The sequence below is a fragment of the Coregonus clupeaformis genome, chromosome 1, assembly GCF_020615455.1.
Source record: "Coregonus clupeaformis isolate EN_2021a chromosome 1, ASM2061545v1, whole genome shotgun sequence".
Classification (NCBI taxonomy): Eukaryota; Metazoa; Chordata; class Actinopteri; order Salmoniformes; family Salmonidae; genus Coregonus; species Coregonus clupeaformis.
This window is the reverse complement of record NC_059192.1, coordinates 43,074,999-43,094,082: the sequence shown is the minus strand read 5'-3', so window position 1 is coordinate 43,094,082 and position 19,084 is coordinate 43,074,999. Positions and strand designations below refer to the sequence as shown.

General features: G+C 40.5%; 1 protein-coding gene across 1 annotated transcript in view; it reads left to right on the top strand.

Annotated features, from left to right (window-relative positions):
- LOC121569078 (regulator of microtubule dynamics protein 2-like) overlaps window positions 1-19,084 on the top strand; it is a 140,570-nt gene that overhangs the window by 86,542 nt on the left and 34,944 nt on the right. The window contains exon 5 of the mRNA XM_041879716.2: window positions 11,818-11,878. Within this exon, the coding sequence (XP_041735650.1) occupies window positions 11,818-11,878 (61 nt within the window). The remainder of the gene's footprint in view (window positions 1-11,817; window positions 11,879-19,084) is intronic.

Sequence of the window (19,084 nt, the reverse complement as noted above, 5' to 3'; positions counted from 1 at the left end):
CACACAGACTTGGCAAAACGACTAAACACCTTTTAGCCTAGCCTGAAATCTCTTAGTGTAAGAATGTCACCCAGAATAAACAGTCACCCCTTTTAACTTTATTTTCCCAGACAGTGTCTAATAGACAGAACAATAGATTATCATCCTTCCTATGATATTATCTTTTTTTTTTTTTAAACAAATGATTCCCAAAAACCCAGTCGTCTAGTGTACATCTTATTGTAAACTTCAATTTAAACAATACATCTCTTCCTACAATGTCATTGGTATATTGTCTCTTTTAATTCCTATTTGACTTCTATAGCAGAGCTCAATTGATTCCTTAAGAGTAATTAAACTGTTTTACAACTTCCAATCCCTATCCTAACCTAATTAATTTTACATAGTGAGATGTTTAACCTCTTTAGGCCTAAACCCAAATAAGTTTTTCCCCTATTCACTATCACTTCTAATGGCCGGTTGTTTCAACTGTTAGCTATTTTCTCTTCTCCTCTAATCAAGGCTCTCAGCAATGCACCCCCCTTCCGGATCTCCTCTAGACACTAACAGGTGATCTTGAATTGCCCCTGTATCTTCCTTAAAAATGTTCTCTGTTCTTCCTCCTAACTTGTTGCATGAACAGGTAAAGTACCCAATCTGTCCATAATTATACCAATCTTCTGAAAGTTGCTGAAAGTGTAGCTGAAATATTCCTCCTTCTTCTTTGTTCTTCTCCCTCTCCAATTCTGTGTCTGTCCAGAAACTGGCGGTCGATATGGAGCATCTGGTCCCCCCTTGGCTGGTATAATTGCCTTTGATATTGTTCAGTTGAAGCTGTAACAGTGATTGTTGATTTGGTTCACCCTGATTCTTCATCACACAAGCTTCTCTTCTCCACCAGTTGTATGATTGACTTCTCAGAGTTTCTTCGTCCTGTTCTTTGTTGTTGACATATCAGGATTCTTCAAAAGCTTATATTTTAAGTTCTGTCCTCCAAATATCGTCTTCCATCATCTTCTTACTTTTCTTCAGCATCTTTGCCTCAATGTATTCTTCTTCTCCTCCAATTCTTGGGATTAAAAATGTTCTCCGCAGGTTTTCTCCTTGTCTCTTCTGTATCTTCAGCGTCTCGAGCTGTTCCTCTAGCTCCCTTACCTCTCCCAAAGTCGTCTCTTCCTCCAGGCCTGACACGCCTCGGTCTATATCTCCTATTTCTTCTTTGCCAGTCATTGTAGGATAAAATCCTCTTGAACATAAAGCACCCTTAAATCTCCAAATCTTCATCGCTTTCTTCCTCAGAACTCGAATCTCTTGTCTCCTTCGTTTCTCTCTTGCCAACTTCCTTCTGATCACAGAGTCATATCCACCCATGCATAACCTCTTCATCATCACTCATCTTCATCATCCTCATCTTCTTTAAGTTCCCAGACATCTCGGTTTTCCTTCCTTCTGGAGTTTTGGATTCATTTTTATCGTCGTTTCTGCTTGTATTCGTCTTCATCTCTGATGCCATAATCACCCTCCTAAATGATCACTGAAAGCTTCCTTCTCATAAGGTGGGTGTCTTTTTGCTGAATCCGTATGTGAGAAAGGTGTACTAACTTCTGCCATTAGTTTCTCCTAACACATCAACCCTTTCATATTCCTTTATTGTGAACTATCTTATTTTAGACTGTATAGCCTAAGGCTTCCCCCCTTAAATTATTAATATAACCCTAACAACCCCAAAAAAAAAAAAAAAAAAATTGTTTTTTTTTTTTTTTTTTTTCTTTTTCCCTCCCCAAAAAATCAAATAAAATCAAATATGAATATTAAAAATTCAATTAAATGCCTTATTCAAAAACCCTTTAATTAAAAATAAAAACCAATTAAAAACTCAATTAAAAATTATGAATAATTTAAAACCAATTTCTTATTCCTATATCACCAATTTATCAATTAGTGTTGGCTATCTAACCACAACCCATCAACTGCAAGTAAATGCAAGTTAGTCATCTTCAGACTAAAATACCCATAAACAAAGCCTGTAACCCCTTGCTCTATCAGCTCTAATTATCTTAAATTTACAGAAGAATGTCAGTCTTCGATTCCCAACACATCTGTAATCAAACCCCAGTGATACACAGAGCTCCCAAAATGCCACTTTCAATGAAATAGTATTTGCCAAGCCTATGTAAAATCGTCATAACATCACATATCTTGTTAGGATGATTTTGTGTACTAGCCTGATCTAATCCTCTCGTCTGCCTCGTCACACCTTGTCACGTGACGCACACGTCAGCCCCTTCTCTCTCTCTCTCCTCTCGTTCCATGTTCCTCTCATATTTCAAAAAAACATAGAAACAGACAAGATTTCAACAGTTACTGCAATCACTGAGTATTTCCAACCATTCAATATTCGTTCGTTTCTACATTATTCACTCTAAGACTAAACTCAGAATTAAATAGATCGCTCAAAAAACATTTTTATTTTAATCCGTCTTTAATTTAATTCATTATACTTCGCCAACATATATTTAATTTATAAATTCAATAGGTTACAAAACAAGTTTCATCTTTAACCAATCGCAGTTTAAACTAGAATCATCGTGCTAAAATTTCTCCTCTGTCTATTTTCCCTTGCAGGGTAACGCCAAATGGGACCTATGACCTTAAGCCACCATTTTGTTTTGTAGGCTTAGCCCAACCTCATTTCGTAGTTTTTAGCCCCGTAAAATCAACACGTGTCCTAATCTCGTGTCATAAACTCCCCCTTTCTGTAGGGTAGTATCGCAAAATTAAACGCATGCGCACAACCATTCAAAAATCCCTTCTCACCGTGGAAGGAAGATTTTCTATTCTCTCTCCCCAAACAGACAGAATAACAGCCCAGCTGTAACTTCCCTTTTCCCCTTATAGTCAAACAACATTTAACAGCGCTCACAAAACATATAACCTGACTTAAACACAGAGACAAATTTAAGAGACTTTAATCCATCGCAATGGAATCTCTAAGGATACGTTAGCATGTAGCACACAACACAATTAGCCTTAGCCTTAGCCACGATGTACCATGTAGCCTGGAACACACTCCCATTTAGCCGACATTAGCCTTAGCCTCTAGCTAACTGCGGCCTACCCAGCCCTAAGTAGCCTGCACTGCCCTATCAATTTTAAACATATTTATCCTACCGTTTTTGCTACCGGGACTAATGACCATTACACCGAGAAATCAGATCCAATCAAACATCCCGTCGGACGAGAGTCAAATCATAATCACAATCAGATAAACCTCATGAATCTGAGCTCTCTTTAAACAAAAAGAAACCCACCGAATATACATTCTATCGTACACACGGATTTGCCAGCCCATTATCTAAAATGGCCCCCTCGGGGTCTTCAAGCGGTCCAGTGCCCTAAAGAATGCGCATATCTGAATTTACCAACCATTGTCACCCGTTACCAATGAAATATAACCTTATCATTGTCCATAGTTACCAATGAAATATAAATGTCTCCTACCGTTTTCCTAAATTTGTCATTGCCCATAGTTACCAATGAAATATAAATGTATGCTCTAAATCCTCATTGCCATCCGTTACCAATGAAATATAAACTTATCACTCTAAATTATCATTGTCTATAGTTACCAATGAAATAACATTTTAGCAGACTCCAGTCGACCAGCAACAACGCCACCCGAAACACGGTCGTAAGGGTACACTCCTCCAGTGTACATAAGCAGTAACAAAACCAACAACTTAGCTGTATCTAGTCGGGTCATGACTCCAGACCAAAGTCAGCTTGAGTTAGCCTGGCGACTCCAAATGCAGCAAAGAAGGATTGCATCATCCCTCCTGGCAAGCTCGCCATTATGTAGCATATGATGAATGGTGGCAATTATTGCCATCAACAAAGAGTCCGTTATGCTGCATCGTGTTAGAAGTTTTTATTCATACCACGAGGTTACAGCATAGATTACAGACTCGCGAGGTCCGGAGAGCAGTGTCCTCCAATTCCAATGTCTGCTCTGTCCTATCTTCTTCGTGTACCCCTATTTATAACCAATGCAACAAGATGGGCTCCCTCTTCTGGCCAGTTTTACAATACACTTCCTGTCTACAACCCACCTCCTGTCGGTGATATGTGGTATTACACCTAAAACATTCCCTCTTGATACTACCATAAACAACATTCCATTTCTTCATGAAAAACATTTAACAAAGGCATAATCTTCAGATACTATATTACCCTCCCTACTCCCATTCCCAGGACAGGCCTGGGACACTCCTGCCCCCCATGGCAGCCCCAACCGTGCAACAGGAGCCACACCAAGGCCTCCTGTGCACACCCAGAATAAAGCATTGGCAGCCAATCTGATCCCCTGCAGCAGCTCCACTCCTTTGGCGGGAGCTTCATCAGGATGGACTGAGCTTTGCCAACACTGCTCTCCCAGTTCCGCCCCAGTCCCTGCATCCAGCGACTTGAGGGAGGCCTGTCAAAAGCTCAGTCTGCTCTGCTCTCACGTGGTTGGCCAAGGACCTTGGCAAAGTCTCGGCTCACTCAACAAATAGCTGCAGACGACCCTATGCCTGTTAGCGCTTATGGGAATGAGCTGAATAACCCCTCTGACTTTAAATCTAATAGGGGGCTTGGGCTAATGCACCTAAATGTGCGAAGTATGATTTCAAAAATGGACACAATTGATATTTGGGTACAGGACTCGTGTCCTGACATTCTGGTTCTCTTGGAAACATGGTTAAATTGTTCTGTATCTGATAAAGACATTGAAGTAAATGATTATAATGTACTTAGATGTGACAGATTACAGAAAGGGGGAGGAGTGGCCATATGTGTAAAATCTAATTTCATGGTTGTCCCAATCTTTAAATATTTCTGTTCCCAAGAAATTCAAGGTCCTGGTTGTAGATGTGTCCATAAACCAGAATACACATTTATTTGTTGCTAGGATATACCATGCTGCCATGGCGGATGCTATTGGTGCTATATCCGAATGTTTAACACCTTTTTTGTCCCATAATTTGTCATTTTAGGGGATTTTAATCTGGATTGGCTAAACCCGGACTCAGATCAATTTAAGAGTATATGCTTTGATTTTGATCTGACTCAATTGATCTCAAAACCCACAAGGCTAAATATGAAAAACCTTGGTAAATCCTCATTGATTGATTTAATTCTTACTAATAACCCCCATACATATTTGCTATGGACTTTTTGCATATGATATCAGTGATCATTGTCCCATAGTATGTATTAGAGATACGGAACAGCAAAATACTAATCCTCGTTTAAGTTTTCTCAAGGGTTTTTACATGACATGTTCTACTCTGATTTAGCCACGATCTCCTGTATTCCTGACCCTGAGTTGGCTCTAGAAAATGTATCCTCTATATTTATTCCAGATAAACATGCCCCTTTTAAACAATTCAGAGTCAAAGATATATCTAATCCTTGATCTCATTCAGATAAGAAATCTAGTCTGGGCCAAAGCAAGGAAAACTGACTCTGTAGTGGACTGGCAATCTTTCAGAGAATTGAGAAACCGATGTACTATCTCAATTAAGAAAGCTAAATCAAGCTGCTTTTTAAGATCTGTCTGACTCTGCTGGTGATCCTTTTTGGGAAACAGTAAATGCACTGAAGCGTACGAATTCCTCTTCTTCCCTGCCTAAGCAAGTTCTGTCTGACTCTGGCATCATAACTGAGAAGATTGGGATAAGTGATGATTTTAATCATCAATTTATCTCTGCAGGCTTTTTATTTGAGATAAATGATGGTGTAGTTGACCCTGGTCAGTCAATCGACTGCTCTTCCCTCTGCCAGCCTCTAGCTGACTCGACGGCTAACCTGTCAACTTCTAGTGAATCTTTGTTTTCATTTCAACAATTTACTGTGATGTGCTAGATGCCTTGCTTAAGATTTATGTAAAAAAAAAAAAATCACTGGAGCTGATATGCTTGATGCATTTTTGCTGCAGCTCTCTGCCCCCCGATTTCTGAATCATTAACCCATATTTTTAACCTGACGATAATATCTGGTACTATCCCCAAGGTTTGGAAGGCGGCCCATGTACTCCCCCTTCACAAAGGTGGTGACCCTTGTGATCTAAGTAATTATCGGCCGATTTCTAAACTTTCTTGCCTAGATAAAATATTAGAATCTTTGATTAATTCTCAGCTAAGATCTCTTCTCTTTTAAATGTATTCTAAATGTACATCAGTTAGGGTTTAGACCAGGTCATGGCTATCTCTGCTGCATCCCTAGTTATAAATGATGTGGTTAACTTTATGGATAAAAGGCAACATTGTGCTGCCCTCTTCATTGATGTGTCAAAGGCTTTAGAAACTGTTGATCACTCACTGCTAATTTAGAGGCTTTCCTCAATTGGCCTAGACCAGGCTGCATGTAACTGGTTTAATAATTACTTCACAGATAGAACAATGTGTATCTACTGATGGTGTTAAATCAGGTTTCCTGGATATTAAGAAAGGTGTCTCACGGGTCAATTCTGGTTCCTGTACTTTTTACTGTTTACATTAACAATATCGACTTGTCTGTAAAAAACTGTAACCTGCACTTGTATGCCGACTGTTGTGTATGCCATTGCCCCCCCGGTTGACCAGGCTCTATCTGAACTACAGTCTGCCTTCATTGTATTACAGAAAAACTTTATTGACCTGAAATTAGTATTGAATGCAGGTAAAACAGAATATATGTTGTTCTCTAGAGTCCATAAAAATAAGTCAGATTTAAGCATATGAACAGTGCATTCAGAAAATATTCAGATTCCTTCACTTTTCCACATTTTGTTACGTTACAGCCGTATTCTAAAATGGATGAGAATTTGTTATTTTTAATCCGTCTACACACAATACCCCATAATGACAAAGCAAAAACAGGTTTTTATAAATTTTTGCTTGGCATTCAGGCCAAATAGTTCAATCTTGGTTTCATCAGACCAGATAATCTTGTTTCTCATGGTCTGAGAGTCCTTTAGGTGCCTTTTGGCAAACTACAAGTGGGCTGTCATGTGCCTTTTACTGAGGAGTGGCTTCCGTCTGGCCACTCTACCATCGGGTTCTTGGTCACCTCCCTGAACAAGGACCTTCTCCCCCGATTGCTCAGTTTGGCCAGGCAGCCAGCACTAGGAAGAGTCTTGGTGGTTCCAAACTTCTTCCATTTAAGAATGATGGAGGCCACTGTGTTCTTGGAGACCTTCAATGTTGCAGATATTTGTTGGTACCCTTCCCCGGATCTGTGCCTCAACACAATCCTGTCTCGGAGCTCTACGGACAATTCCTTCGACCTCATGGCTTGGTTTTTTTCTTTGACATGCAATGTCAACTGTGGGACCTTTACATAGACAGGTGTGTGCCTTTCCAAATCATGTCCAATCATTTGAATTTACGACAGGTGGACTCCAAGTTGTAGAAACATCTCAAGGATGATCAATGGAAACAGGATGCACCTGAGCTCAATTTCGAGTCTCTTAGCAAAGCGTCTGAATACTTAAGTAAATCAGGTATTTTTTTATTATTATTTTTTATACATTTGCAAAAAAATCTAAAAACCTGTTTTCGATGGGGTATTGTGTGTAGATTGATGACGAAAATAATAATTTAATCAATTTTAGAATAAGACTGTAACGTAACAAAATGTGGAAAAGATTAAGGGGTCTGAATACTTTCCGAATGCACTGTACTTTGGATGGTGTCCATATTGATTGTGTCCCTGCTTACAAATATCTGGGCATTTGGATAGATGAAAAGCTGTCTTTTAAAAAGCATATTGATAAGTTAGTAAAGAAGCTAAGAGTAAAAATTGGCTTCTTCTATAGAAATAGGTCCTGCCTCTCGCTAAATAGTAGAAAGCAGATTATTCAGTCGACGTTCCTTTCGGTCCTAGACCGACATCTATATGAATGCAACTGCCACTTCATTAAAGCCGTTAGATGCAGTTTATCATAGCGCACTGCGCTTTATTACAGGCAACAATTTTTGTGCTCATCGCTGCATTTTCTATCAGAAAGTTCGTTGGCCGTCTTTGATGTCACGTAGGTTGGTACATTGCCATGTTTTCATTTATAAAATTTATGAAATTGCTTCTTATAATTATTGATAAACATGCACCTATTAAGAAACTGACTGTTAGAACTGTTAAGGCTACATGGATTGATGAGGAATTTAAAATCTGTATGGTTGAAAGAGATTGGGGCGAAAGGAGTGGCTAATAAGTCTGGCTGCACATCTGACTGGCTGACTCAACAAAAAGAAGAAAAAACGCGGTATTATGAAGCCAAGATCAATGATAGAAAGAATAATGGAAAAAAAACATTGGAGTACTTTAAATGAAATTATGGGCAGAAAGACCAATTCAACTCCATCTTTAATCGAATCATATTGCTTATTAATCTCAAAACCATTTGATGTTGCCAATTATTTAAACAATTACTTCATTGGCAAAGTGGGCAAACTTAGGCAGGAAATGCCAACAACGAACAGTGAGCCATCGTACTTATGCATAAAAAAAACAAATAATGAAAGAAAAGCGTTACGTTTGAATTTTGTGAAGTTAGTGTGGTAGAGGTGGAACAATTGGTATCGATCAATAATGACAAACTTCCTGGCATTGACAACTTCGATGGAAAGCTGCTGAGGATGGTAGCTTACTCTATAGCCACTTCTATCTGTCATGTCTTTGCCTAGAGGAAAGTCTTTCTCCTAAGGCCTGGAGGAAGCAAAAGTCATTCCACTACCCAAGAGTGGTAAAGCGGCTTTTACTGGTTCTAACAGCAGACCTATCAGCTTGCTGTCAGCTCTTAGCAAACTGTTGGGAAAAATGGTGTTTGACCAAATACAATGCTATTTCTCTGTAAACAAATTAACAACATACTTTCAGCATGCTTATAGAGAAGGACACTCAACATGTACTGCACTGACACAAATGACTGATAATTGGTTGAAAGAAATTGATAATAAGAAGATTGTGGGAGCTGTACTGTTAGATTTCAGTGCAGCCTTTGATATTATTGACCATAACCTGTTGTTGAGAAAACATATGTGTTATGGCTTTTCAACCTCTGCCATATCGTGGATTCTGACCTCAGAGGGTTTTCTTTAATGGAAGCTTCTCTAATGTCAAACATGTAAAGTGTGGTGTACCGCAAGGCAGCTCTCTAGGCCCTCTACTCTTTTCTATTTTTACCAATGACCTGCCACTGGCATTAAACAAAGCATGTGTGTCCATGGATGCTGATGATTCAACCATATATCCATCAGCAACCACAGCTAATGAAGTCACTGAAACCCTTAATAAAGAGTTGCAGTCTGTTTCCCCAGGCTTCTAGTAATGGGAAGTTCGGGTCTTTTTACTGACTCTGATCTTTTCAACTCGTTCAGTCAAAAGAAGAAATCTTTCGACTAATTTTGTTAATTTGAGTCAGTAATGCCCAGAGCACGCAGGACCCCCTACCAGCGAACGATGAACTGAAAACTTGAAATAATTATTGAGATACAAGCCTCTCCTTTTCATGTCGTTCACCATAAGCAGAAAGGAAGAGGCGATGCCAGAGGTTTCACTCTCGCCAACATTTTTCCAAAATAAGCCCAATGCGTTTCTATGGGCTTATTTTAGACCTAAGCTTGTCGCCTGCCTTGACGCTTTTGGGACAACGACTCCCATTTGTTAGGGCGGAGACATGAGCATTTTCTACTTTTTTTATTTTATTTATTTAACCTTTTATTTAACTAGGCAAGTCAGTTAAGAAAAATTATTATTTACAATGACGGCCTACACCGGCCTCTCATCATTATATACAGATCTCTGCTACAAGGGGCTTGTTGTAGCTGTCATTTGTGACTGAGACTGAGTAAAAGTGTGCTTTAAACAATGTACATTTGTTTTTTGCTAGGCATACAAATAAGATTATTTATTGATATATTTGAAAAGAGGTCTATTTGTGGCCGCAACTGGACTAGATTGTGAACGACTCTTGGCAGAATGCATTGCTTGACTGCCATGAGGGAGATTAGCACAATATCGTTCGCAAAACTGCAGCACCCCAAATGATTCGTTCTCGAGTTCGAGTTTGTTGAGCAAAGGCTGTGTGTATGTTTTGGTTCAACAAAGATGTCTCGATAACATTCAATAATAAATTAATTGCATTCATTCTTGCGCCATGCAATCAATTATCAGTTATTCTCTATGCTGCCTGCACCATGATCTGTTTTCCTGTACACATATGACAGAAAATGAAACGAATGACTCTCGGAATAGTAAAAAGAGTCTATCAAAATGAACGAATCATTCGCTATCTGCGCATCACTACAACATCACCTCGCGATGAGGCTACACTGTAACAATATGTTGGCATATTAAGTGCAACACTATACCATCTCGTTTTTCTTTTTTGTGTGTGATTGTGCTGTACAGTACAGATTGGATTGACCCGTTTCTTCATACAGTGATCTTTCCTCAATAATGGGCTTCTGTAATCAAGGCTGACCAGGTGCTTTCTACAAAAGGCACCATTGTCAAGGGGTGTGGAAACAGAGGAAAACAGAGCGAGGCGGTGTTGGCTATTTAAAGCAACCGAGACATCAAACATTAAATAAAACCTGCGTTATTGGTATTAATATAGTAGTAGGCCTATGGAATGAAGCTGTCGCCAGCCAGGAGGATGAAGGGTTTAAGGCCCTCCTATCTTCCTGGATTACCTTTCATATCACTGTTGTTTTTATTGGTTTATTATCTCATGCCTATTATTCTCTCCTCTCGTTTTGTGTCTTTGTTTTGTGTGATTTGTGTTATAGAATGATATCCATGTCATCTGTGTGGTTCTGTTGAATCTCCACATCCATTGAATGAGCGCCTTCGGAAAAGTATTCAGACCCCTTGACATTTTCCACATTTTGTTACGTTACGGCCTTATTCTAAAATGAATTAAATAAAGAAATCCTCATTTACATAGGTATTCAGACCATTTGCTATGAGATTCGAAATTGAGATCAGGTGCATCCTGTTTCCATTGATCATCCTTGAGATGTTTCTACAACTTGATTGGTGTCCACCTGTGGTAAATTCAATTGATTGGACATGATTTGGAAAGGCACACACCTGGATATATAAGGTCCCACAGTTGACAGTGCATGTCAGAGCAAAAACCAAGCCATGAGGTTAAAGGAATTGTCCGTAGTGCTCCGAGACAGGATTGTGTCAATGCACAGATCTGGGGAAGGGTAATAAAAAATGTCTGCTGCATTGAAGGTCCATAAGAACACAGTGGCCTCCATCATTCTTAAATGGAAGAAGTTTGGAACCACCAAGACTCTTCCTAGAGCTGGCCGCCCAACCAAGCTGAGCAATCGGGGTAGGAGAGCCTTGGTCAGGGAGGTGACCAAGAACCCCATGGTCACTCTGAAAGAGCTCCAGAGTTCTTCTGTGGAGATAGGAGAAGGTCAACCATCTCTGCAGCACTCCACCAATCAGGCCTTTATGGTAGAGTGGCCAGACGTAAGCCACTCCTCAGTAAAAGGCACATGACAGCCCGCTTGGAGTTTGCCAAAAGGCACCTAAAGACTCTCAGACCATGAGAAACAAGATTCTCTGTTCTGATGAATCCAAGATTGAACTCTTTGGCCTGAATGCGAAGCGTCACGTCTGGAGGAAACCGGGCACCATCCCTAACCCGATCTGAATACTTTCCCGAAGGCACTGTATATATGCCTAATTCATTTGTATATACTGTATATGACGTGAACAAACATGTGCTTCCGGTATTGTACTGAGCTCGTGTTTGCCTGCAGTAGCTTTATTCATGTCCTCCTCCTCTCGCCTCAGGTAAGAAAGTTGGAGAGGAAGCCGTAAAGCTGAACCTAATGTGTGCCGAAAGTCATCAGTGGTGAGTATTTTTCACTGAAGCCATACACTACACATACATCCTCTTAAACCTATGTTCCAGTCCTAGATGGGAAACTCAATAAGTTTGTAACCATAAAGTTATGTCACTTTTGGCTCGGTACTATGTCCGTTTATCCAGTCAAATGCCAAAGAGTGAATGTTGTTACCTCTCCTTGCATGTCCACTCCACTGATTGCATATATTATAGCCTCATTGTTGTCAGCATGAGTACATTTGAGAGCCCTGTGACAGTGAGTCACTCACTTCCTCCAACACCCGTCTATGACCACATTGGCTGTGTAGTGTGTACTATGCACACACCCACATTTCCAGCCATGGCACATAGAAGTGAGCTAGGTAAACAGAGGCTACTGTTAAAACCTACAGTGGGGGAAAAAAAGTATTTAGTCAGCCACCAATTGTGCAAGTTCTCCCACTTAAAAAGATGAGAGAGGCCTGTAATTTTCATCATAGGTACACGTCAACTGTGACAGACAAAATGAGGGAAAAAAATCCAGAAAATCACATTGTAGGAGTTTTAATGAATTTATTTGCAAATTATGGTGGAAAATAAGTATTTGGTCAATAGCAAAAGTTTCTCAATACCCTTTGTTGGCAATGACACAGGTCAAACGTTTTCTGTAAGTCTTCACAAGGTTTTCACACACTGTTGCTGGTATTTTGGCCCATTCCTCCATGCAGATCTCCTCTAGAGCAGTGATGTTTTGGGGCTGTCGCTGGGCAACACGGACTTTCAACTCCCTCCAAAGATTTTCTATGGCGTTGAGATCTGGAGACTGGCTAGGCCACTCCAGGACCTTGAAATGCTTCTTACGAAGCCACTCCTTCGTTGCCCGGGCGGTGTGTTTGGGATCATTGTCATGCTGAAAGATCCAGCCACGTTTCATCTTCAATGCCCTTGCTGATGGAAGGAGGTTTTCACTCAAAATCTCACGATACATGGCCCCATTCATTCTTTCCTTTACACGGATCAGTAATCCTGGTCCCTTTGCAGAAAAACAGCCCCAAAGCATGATGTTTCCACCCCCATGCTTCACAGTAGGTATGGTGTTCTTTGGATGCAACTCAGCATTCTTTGTCCTCCAAACACGACGAGTTGAGTATTTACCAAAAAGTTATATTTTGGTTTCATCTGACCATAAGACATTCTCCCAATCCTCTTCTGGATCATCCAAATGCACTCTAGCAAACTTCAGACGGGCCTGGACATGTACTGGCTTAAGCAGGGGGACACGTCTGGCACTGCAGGATTTGAGTCCCTGGCGGCGTAGTGTGTTACTGATGGTAGGCTTTGTTACTTTGGTCCCAGCTCTCTGCAGGTCATTCACTAGGTCCCCCGTGTGGTTCTGGGATTTTTGCTCACCGTTCTTGTGATCATTTTGAACCCACGGGGTGAGATCTTGCGTGGAGCCCCAGATCGAGGGAGATTATCAGTGGTCTTGTATGTCTTCCATTTCCTAATAATTGCTCCCACAGTTGATTTCTTCAAACCAAGCTGCTTACCTATTGCAGATTCAGTCTTCCCAGCCTGGTGCAGGTCTACAATTTTGTTTCTGGTGTCCTTTGACAGCTCTTTGGTCTTGGCCATAGTGGAGTTTGGAGTGTGACTGTTTGAGGTTGTGGACAGGTGTCTTTTATACTGATAACAAGTTCAAACAGGTATCCATTAATACAGGTAACGAGTGGAGGACAGAGGAGCCTCTTAAAGAAAAAGTTACAGGTCTGTGAGAGCCAGAAATCTTGCTTGTTTGTAGGTGACCAAATACTTATTTTCCACCATAATTTGCAAATAAATTCATTAAAAATCCTACAATGTGATTTTCTGGAGAAAAAAATTCTCAATTTGTCTGTCATAGTTGACGTGTACCTATAATAGAAATTACAGGCCTCTCTCATCTTTTTAAGTGGGAGAACTTGCACAATTGGTGGCTGACTAAATACTTTTTTTCCCCCACTACTTGAGGTGTGTGTGTGTGTGTGTGTGTGTGTGTGTGTGTGGACGTATTTTAACTATACTTGTGGGGACCAGAAGTCCCCAGAAGATTAATAAACAAACAAAAATTGGACAAACTGGGGACATTTTGTTGGTCCCCACAAGGTGTTTAGGGTTAAGGTTAAAATTGTGTTAGGGTTAGAAGCTAGGGTTAGTTTTAGGGTTAGGAGCTAGGTTTATGTTTAGGGTTAGGGTTAGGGGTTAGGGAAAATAGGATTTTGAATTGGGCTGAATTTTGTGTCCTCACAAGTTTAGTTGTAAAGACTGTGTGTGTGTGTTTTAACAGGATCTATGTAGGGCTGACCCCAATTCGTGAATTGTTTGGTCGATAGGCTGTTGGTCAACCAATATTTTTGTTGTTGTCGAGCAGTAGCAAATATAAAAAATATAAAAATATATAAAATAATTGGATTTATTTATATATACTTTTATTTGTATTTATTTATTGTCACACGGAACATGTCTTATTCGCATCCATCTCGGTTAACTAATCCATTGCGGATGCCAAGAATAATCCATTGCAGGTTTTCCTACTTACAAAGCATGTAGAGGTCTGTCGTTTTTATCATAGGTACATTTCAACTGTGAGAGACGGAATCTAAAACAAAAATCCAGAAAATCACATTGTATGATTTTAAGTTATTAATTTGCATTTTATTGCATGACATAAGTATTTGATACATCAGAAAAGCAGAACTTAATATTTGGTTCAGAAACCTTTGTTTGCAATTACAGAGATCATACGTTTCCTGTAGGTCTTGACCAGGTTTGCACACACTGCAGCAGGGATTTTGGCCCACTCCTCCATACAGACCTACTCCAGATCCTTCAGGTTTCGGGGCTGTCGCTGGGCAATACGGACTTTCAGCTCCCTCCAAAGATGTTCTATTGGGTTCAGGTCTGGAGACTGGCTAGGCCACTCCAGGACCTTGAGATGCTTCTTACGGAGCCACTCCTTAGTTGCCCTGGCTGTGTGTTTCGGGTCGTTGTCATGCTGGAAGACCCAGCCACGACCCATCTTCAATGCTCTTACTGAGGGAAGGAGGTTGTTGGCCAAGATCTCGCGATACATGGCCCCATCCATCCTCCCCTCAATACGGTGCAGTCGTCCTGTCCCCTTTGCAGAAAAGCATCCCCAAAGAATGATATTTCCACCTCCATGCTTTACAGTTGGGATGGTGTTCTTGGGGTTGTACTCATCCTTCTTCTTCCTCCAAACACGGCGAGTGGAGTTTAGACCAAAAAGCTCTATTTTTGTCTCATCAGACCACATGACCTTCTCCCATTCCTCCTCCTCTGGATCATCCAGATGGTCATTGGCAAACTTTAGACGGGCCTGGACATGCGCTGGCGTGAGCAGGGGGACCTTGCGTGCGCTGCAGGATTTTAATCCATGACGGCGTAGTGTGTTACTAATGGTTTTCTTTGAGACTGTGGTCCCAGCTCTCTTCAGGTCATTGACCGTGTAGTTCTGGGCTGATCTCTCACCTTCCTCATGATCATTGATGCCCCACGAGGTGAGATCTTGCATGGAGCCCCAGACCGAGGGTGATTGACCGTCATCTTGAACTTCTTCCATTTTCTAATAATTGCGCCAACAGTTGTTGCCTTCTCACCAAGCTGCTTGCCTATTGTCCTGTAGCCCATCCCAGCCTTGTGCAGGTCTACAATTGTATCCCTGATGTCCTTACACAGCTCTCTGGTCTTGGCCATGGTGGAGAGGTTAGAGTCTGTTTGATTGTGTGTCGACAGGTGTGTTTTATACAGATAACGAGTTCAAACAGGTGCAGTTAATAAAGGTAATGAGTGGAGAACAGGAGGGCTTCTTAAAGAAAAACTAACAGGTCTGTGAGAGCCGGAATTCTTACTGGTTGGTAGGTGATCAAATACTTATGTCATGCAATAAAATGCAAATTAATTACTTAAAAATCATACAATGTGATTTTCTGGATTTTTTTCTGCCTCTCACAGTTGAAGTGTACCTATGATAAAAATGACAGACCTCTACATGATTTTGTAAGTAGGAAAACCTGTAAAATCGGCAGTGTATCAAATACTTGTTCTCCCCACTGTATGCTACACTACCTACTCATTCAAGGGTTTTTCTTAATTTTTACTATTTTCTACGTTGTAGAATAATAGTGAAGACATCAAAACTATGAAATAACACATATGGAATCATGTAGTAACCAAATAAGTGTTAAACAAATCAAAATATATTTTATATTTGAGATTCTTCAAACAGCCACACTTTGCCTTGATGACAGCTTTGCACACTCTTGGCATTCTCTCAACCAGCTTAACCTGGAATGCCTTTCCAACAGTCTTGAAGGAGTTCCCACATATGCTGAGCACTTGTTCGTTGCTTTTCCTTCACTCTGCGGTCCGACTCATCCCAAACCATCTCAATTTGGTTGAGGTCGGGGGATTGTGGAGGCCAGGTCATCTGATGCAGCACTCATCACTCTCCTTCTTGGTCAAAAAGCCTTTACACAGCCTGGAGGTGTGTTGGGTCATTGTCCTGTTGAAAAACAAATGATAGTCCCACTAAGCCCAAACCAGATGGAATGGCGTATCGCTGCAGAATGCTGTGGTAGTCATGCTGGTTAAGTGTGCCTTGAATTCTAAATAAATCACAGACAGTGTCACCAGCAAAGCACCCCCACACCATCACACCACCTCCTACATGCATTACGGTCGGAAATACGGAGATCATCCGTTCAACACACCGCGTCTCACAAAGACAAAGCGGTTGGAACCAAATGACACATTTCCACCGGTCTAATGTCCATTGCTCGTGTTTCTTGGCCCAAGCAAGTATCTTCTTCTTATTGGTGTCCTTTAGTAGTGGTTTCTTTGCAGCAGTTCGACCATGAAGGCCTGATTCACACAGTCTCCTCTGAACAGTTGCTGTTGAGATGTGTCTGTTACTTGAACTCTGTGAAGCATTTATTTGGGCTGCAATTTCTGAGGCTGGTAACTCTAATGAACTTATCCTCTGCAGCAGAGGTAACTCTGGGTCTTCCATTCCTGTTGCGGTCCTCATGAGACCCAGTTTCATCATAGTGCTTGATGGTTTTTGCGACTGCACTTAAAGAAACTTTAAAAGTTATTGTAATTTTCCATATTGACTGACCTTCATGTCTTACAAAAGTAATGATGGACTGTCGTCTCTCTTTGCTTATTTGAGCTGTTCTTGCCATAATACGGACTTAGTCTTTTACCAAATAGGGCTATCTTCTGTATACCCCCCACCTTGTCACAACACAACTGATTGGCTCAAACGCATTAAGAAGGAAAGAATTTCCACAAATTAACTTTTAAGAAGGCACACCTGTTCATTGAAATGCATTCCAGGTGACTACTGCATGAAGCTGGTTGAGAGAATGCCAAGAGTGTGCAAAGCTGTCATCAAGGCAAAGGGTGGCTATTTGAAGAATCTCAAATCTCAAATATATTTTGATTTGTTTAACACTTTTTTAGTTAATACATGATTCCGTTTGTGTTATTTTATAGTTTTTATGTCTTCCCTTTTATTCTACAATGTAGAAAATAGTACAAATCCAGAAAAACCCTTTAATGAGTAGGTGCTCTAAAACTTTTGACCGGTATTGTACACTTGTGAGAAACAAGTTTTAGGTTATTTCATTCCATTTCCGAGTTTTGTCAATTTAGTCATTGTCTTTTGTTTGGAGCGCTCCTGTCAATGTTGAGGAAGGATGCGCACCAGATTACGCATAGAAGTAGGCCTATAGGCTACATGATCTGCGCCCAAATGTAAGCATATAAATGTGCCCATTTGGGGATCTGATAGTATTTCTGATTAGCTTAACGCACCACCACTAATGAGCTGTAGAGCTTCTCAAAGTAATGTTTTTTTCACCTCAAACAGCAAGCAAACAATGTCTGTTTTTACATCCATTGAGAATGACAATAGTTCCTCAATGTATTTGAAACATCTTTCCAGCTCTCTCCCTTTCGATAACCACTAAGAGTGAAGGGGGAAAATGTCATTCGGAAAGAGTGGAAACATCATAAAATAGTCCTACCTGATTACTTCTTATCCCTTGCTCAAATAGCCTACAGCTGTGTCTGTCCCGGAGCTCACTGGCGTGGGAACTGAGGGCCCAGAATATTTTATACAATGTTGCAAGTTTGCTATCACAAGCTTAGGGCCAGACCCAAGTTAATAGCTGATACAATGTTTCAAGTTTGTTGCAGACAGGCCATGCATAGCCAATGTGATTTATAGGATATTTATTTATTATAATTTTTTTCTACCTGCAGGCTGCAATGTTTTTATTTGTTGTCTTTATAGGCTATTTTTACATAGTTGGCAATGGCAATAGAAGTTACTTTTTAGGTTTGTGTCATTTTCATTTAGATTTGGAAAACATTTTGATTAACCACATGATGAATGAAACTGTTCCACGAAAATGTGCATATGAAAACCCTAACTGGCACACAGATCGGTAGAAATTGTAAGATAAATTGGCATTCCATATGAAAGGTTGCCGACTCCTCGTGTAGCCTATTACCAGCAACTTCAGGAGAGTAATGACAGAATCTGCAAAAGCCAATAGGAGCGGAAGAAGGATGGTCAGGTTAAGGTTTTTTTCTTCTGGTTATCTTGATCTCTAGCTCCCTCTTTGGTAATGTGTGTCTTATTTCATCAAAGAGTGCGCTTAAATCATCAGACAAGCTCAATGCATATATAGTTGATTTTATTTTATTTTTACGCGTAGGGTGTGTCTATATATGGAAAAATTTTGACTAATCGATTTTTCAAAAGAATAGACAACTTTCGGTCTACCAATGTTTTTTTTTGTAGGGGACAGCCCTAGATTTATGGAAGGCTTTCCTCTCCCTTTAACAGCTGTGTGTCCCTGGAGCTTTATCCCAGCTTCAAGGTTGTGTTTGTTAGGCACCAAATGGAAGAAAACGGACTGAAACACAGAGGGACCTGGACTTGTGCCCCCCCCATGAACACGACCTAGTCCTGGTATGGGGAGAGATGGTCATGTACAGTAGCATAAAGGAATAGAACTGTGATCAGAACCACCCTTTGAACGGCACACACCTAGGACTCAAGCAATACTATTTCTGACCCACTCAAATTATGTGTGAATCAGTCATGGATGAATTCATATCCAATTAACCTCTTTAGTTAATACAAGGCCTGAGACAGAGTGA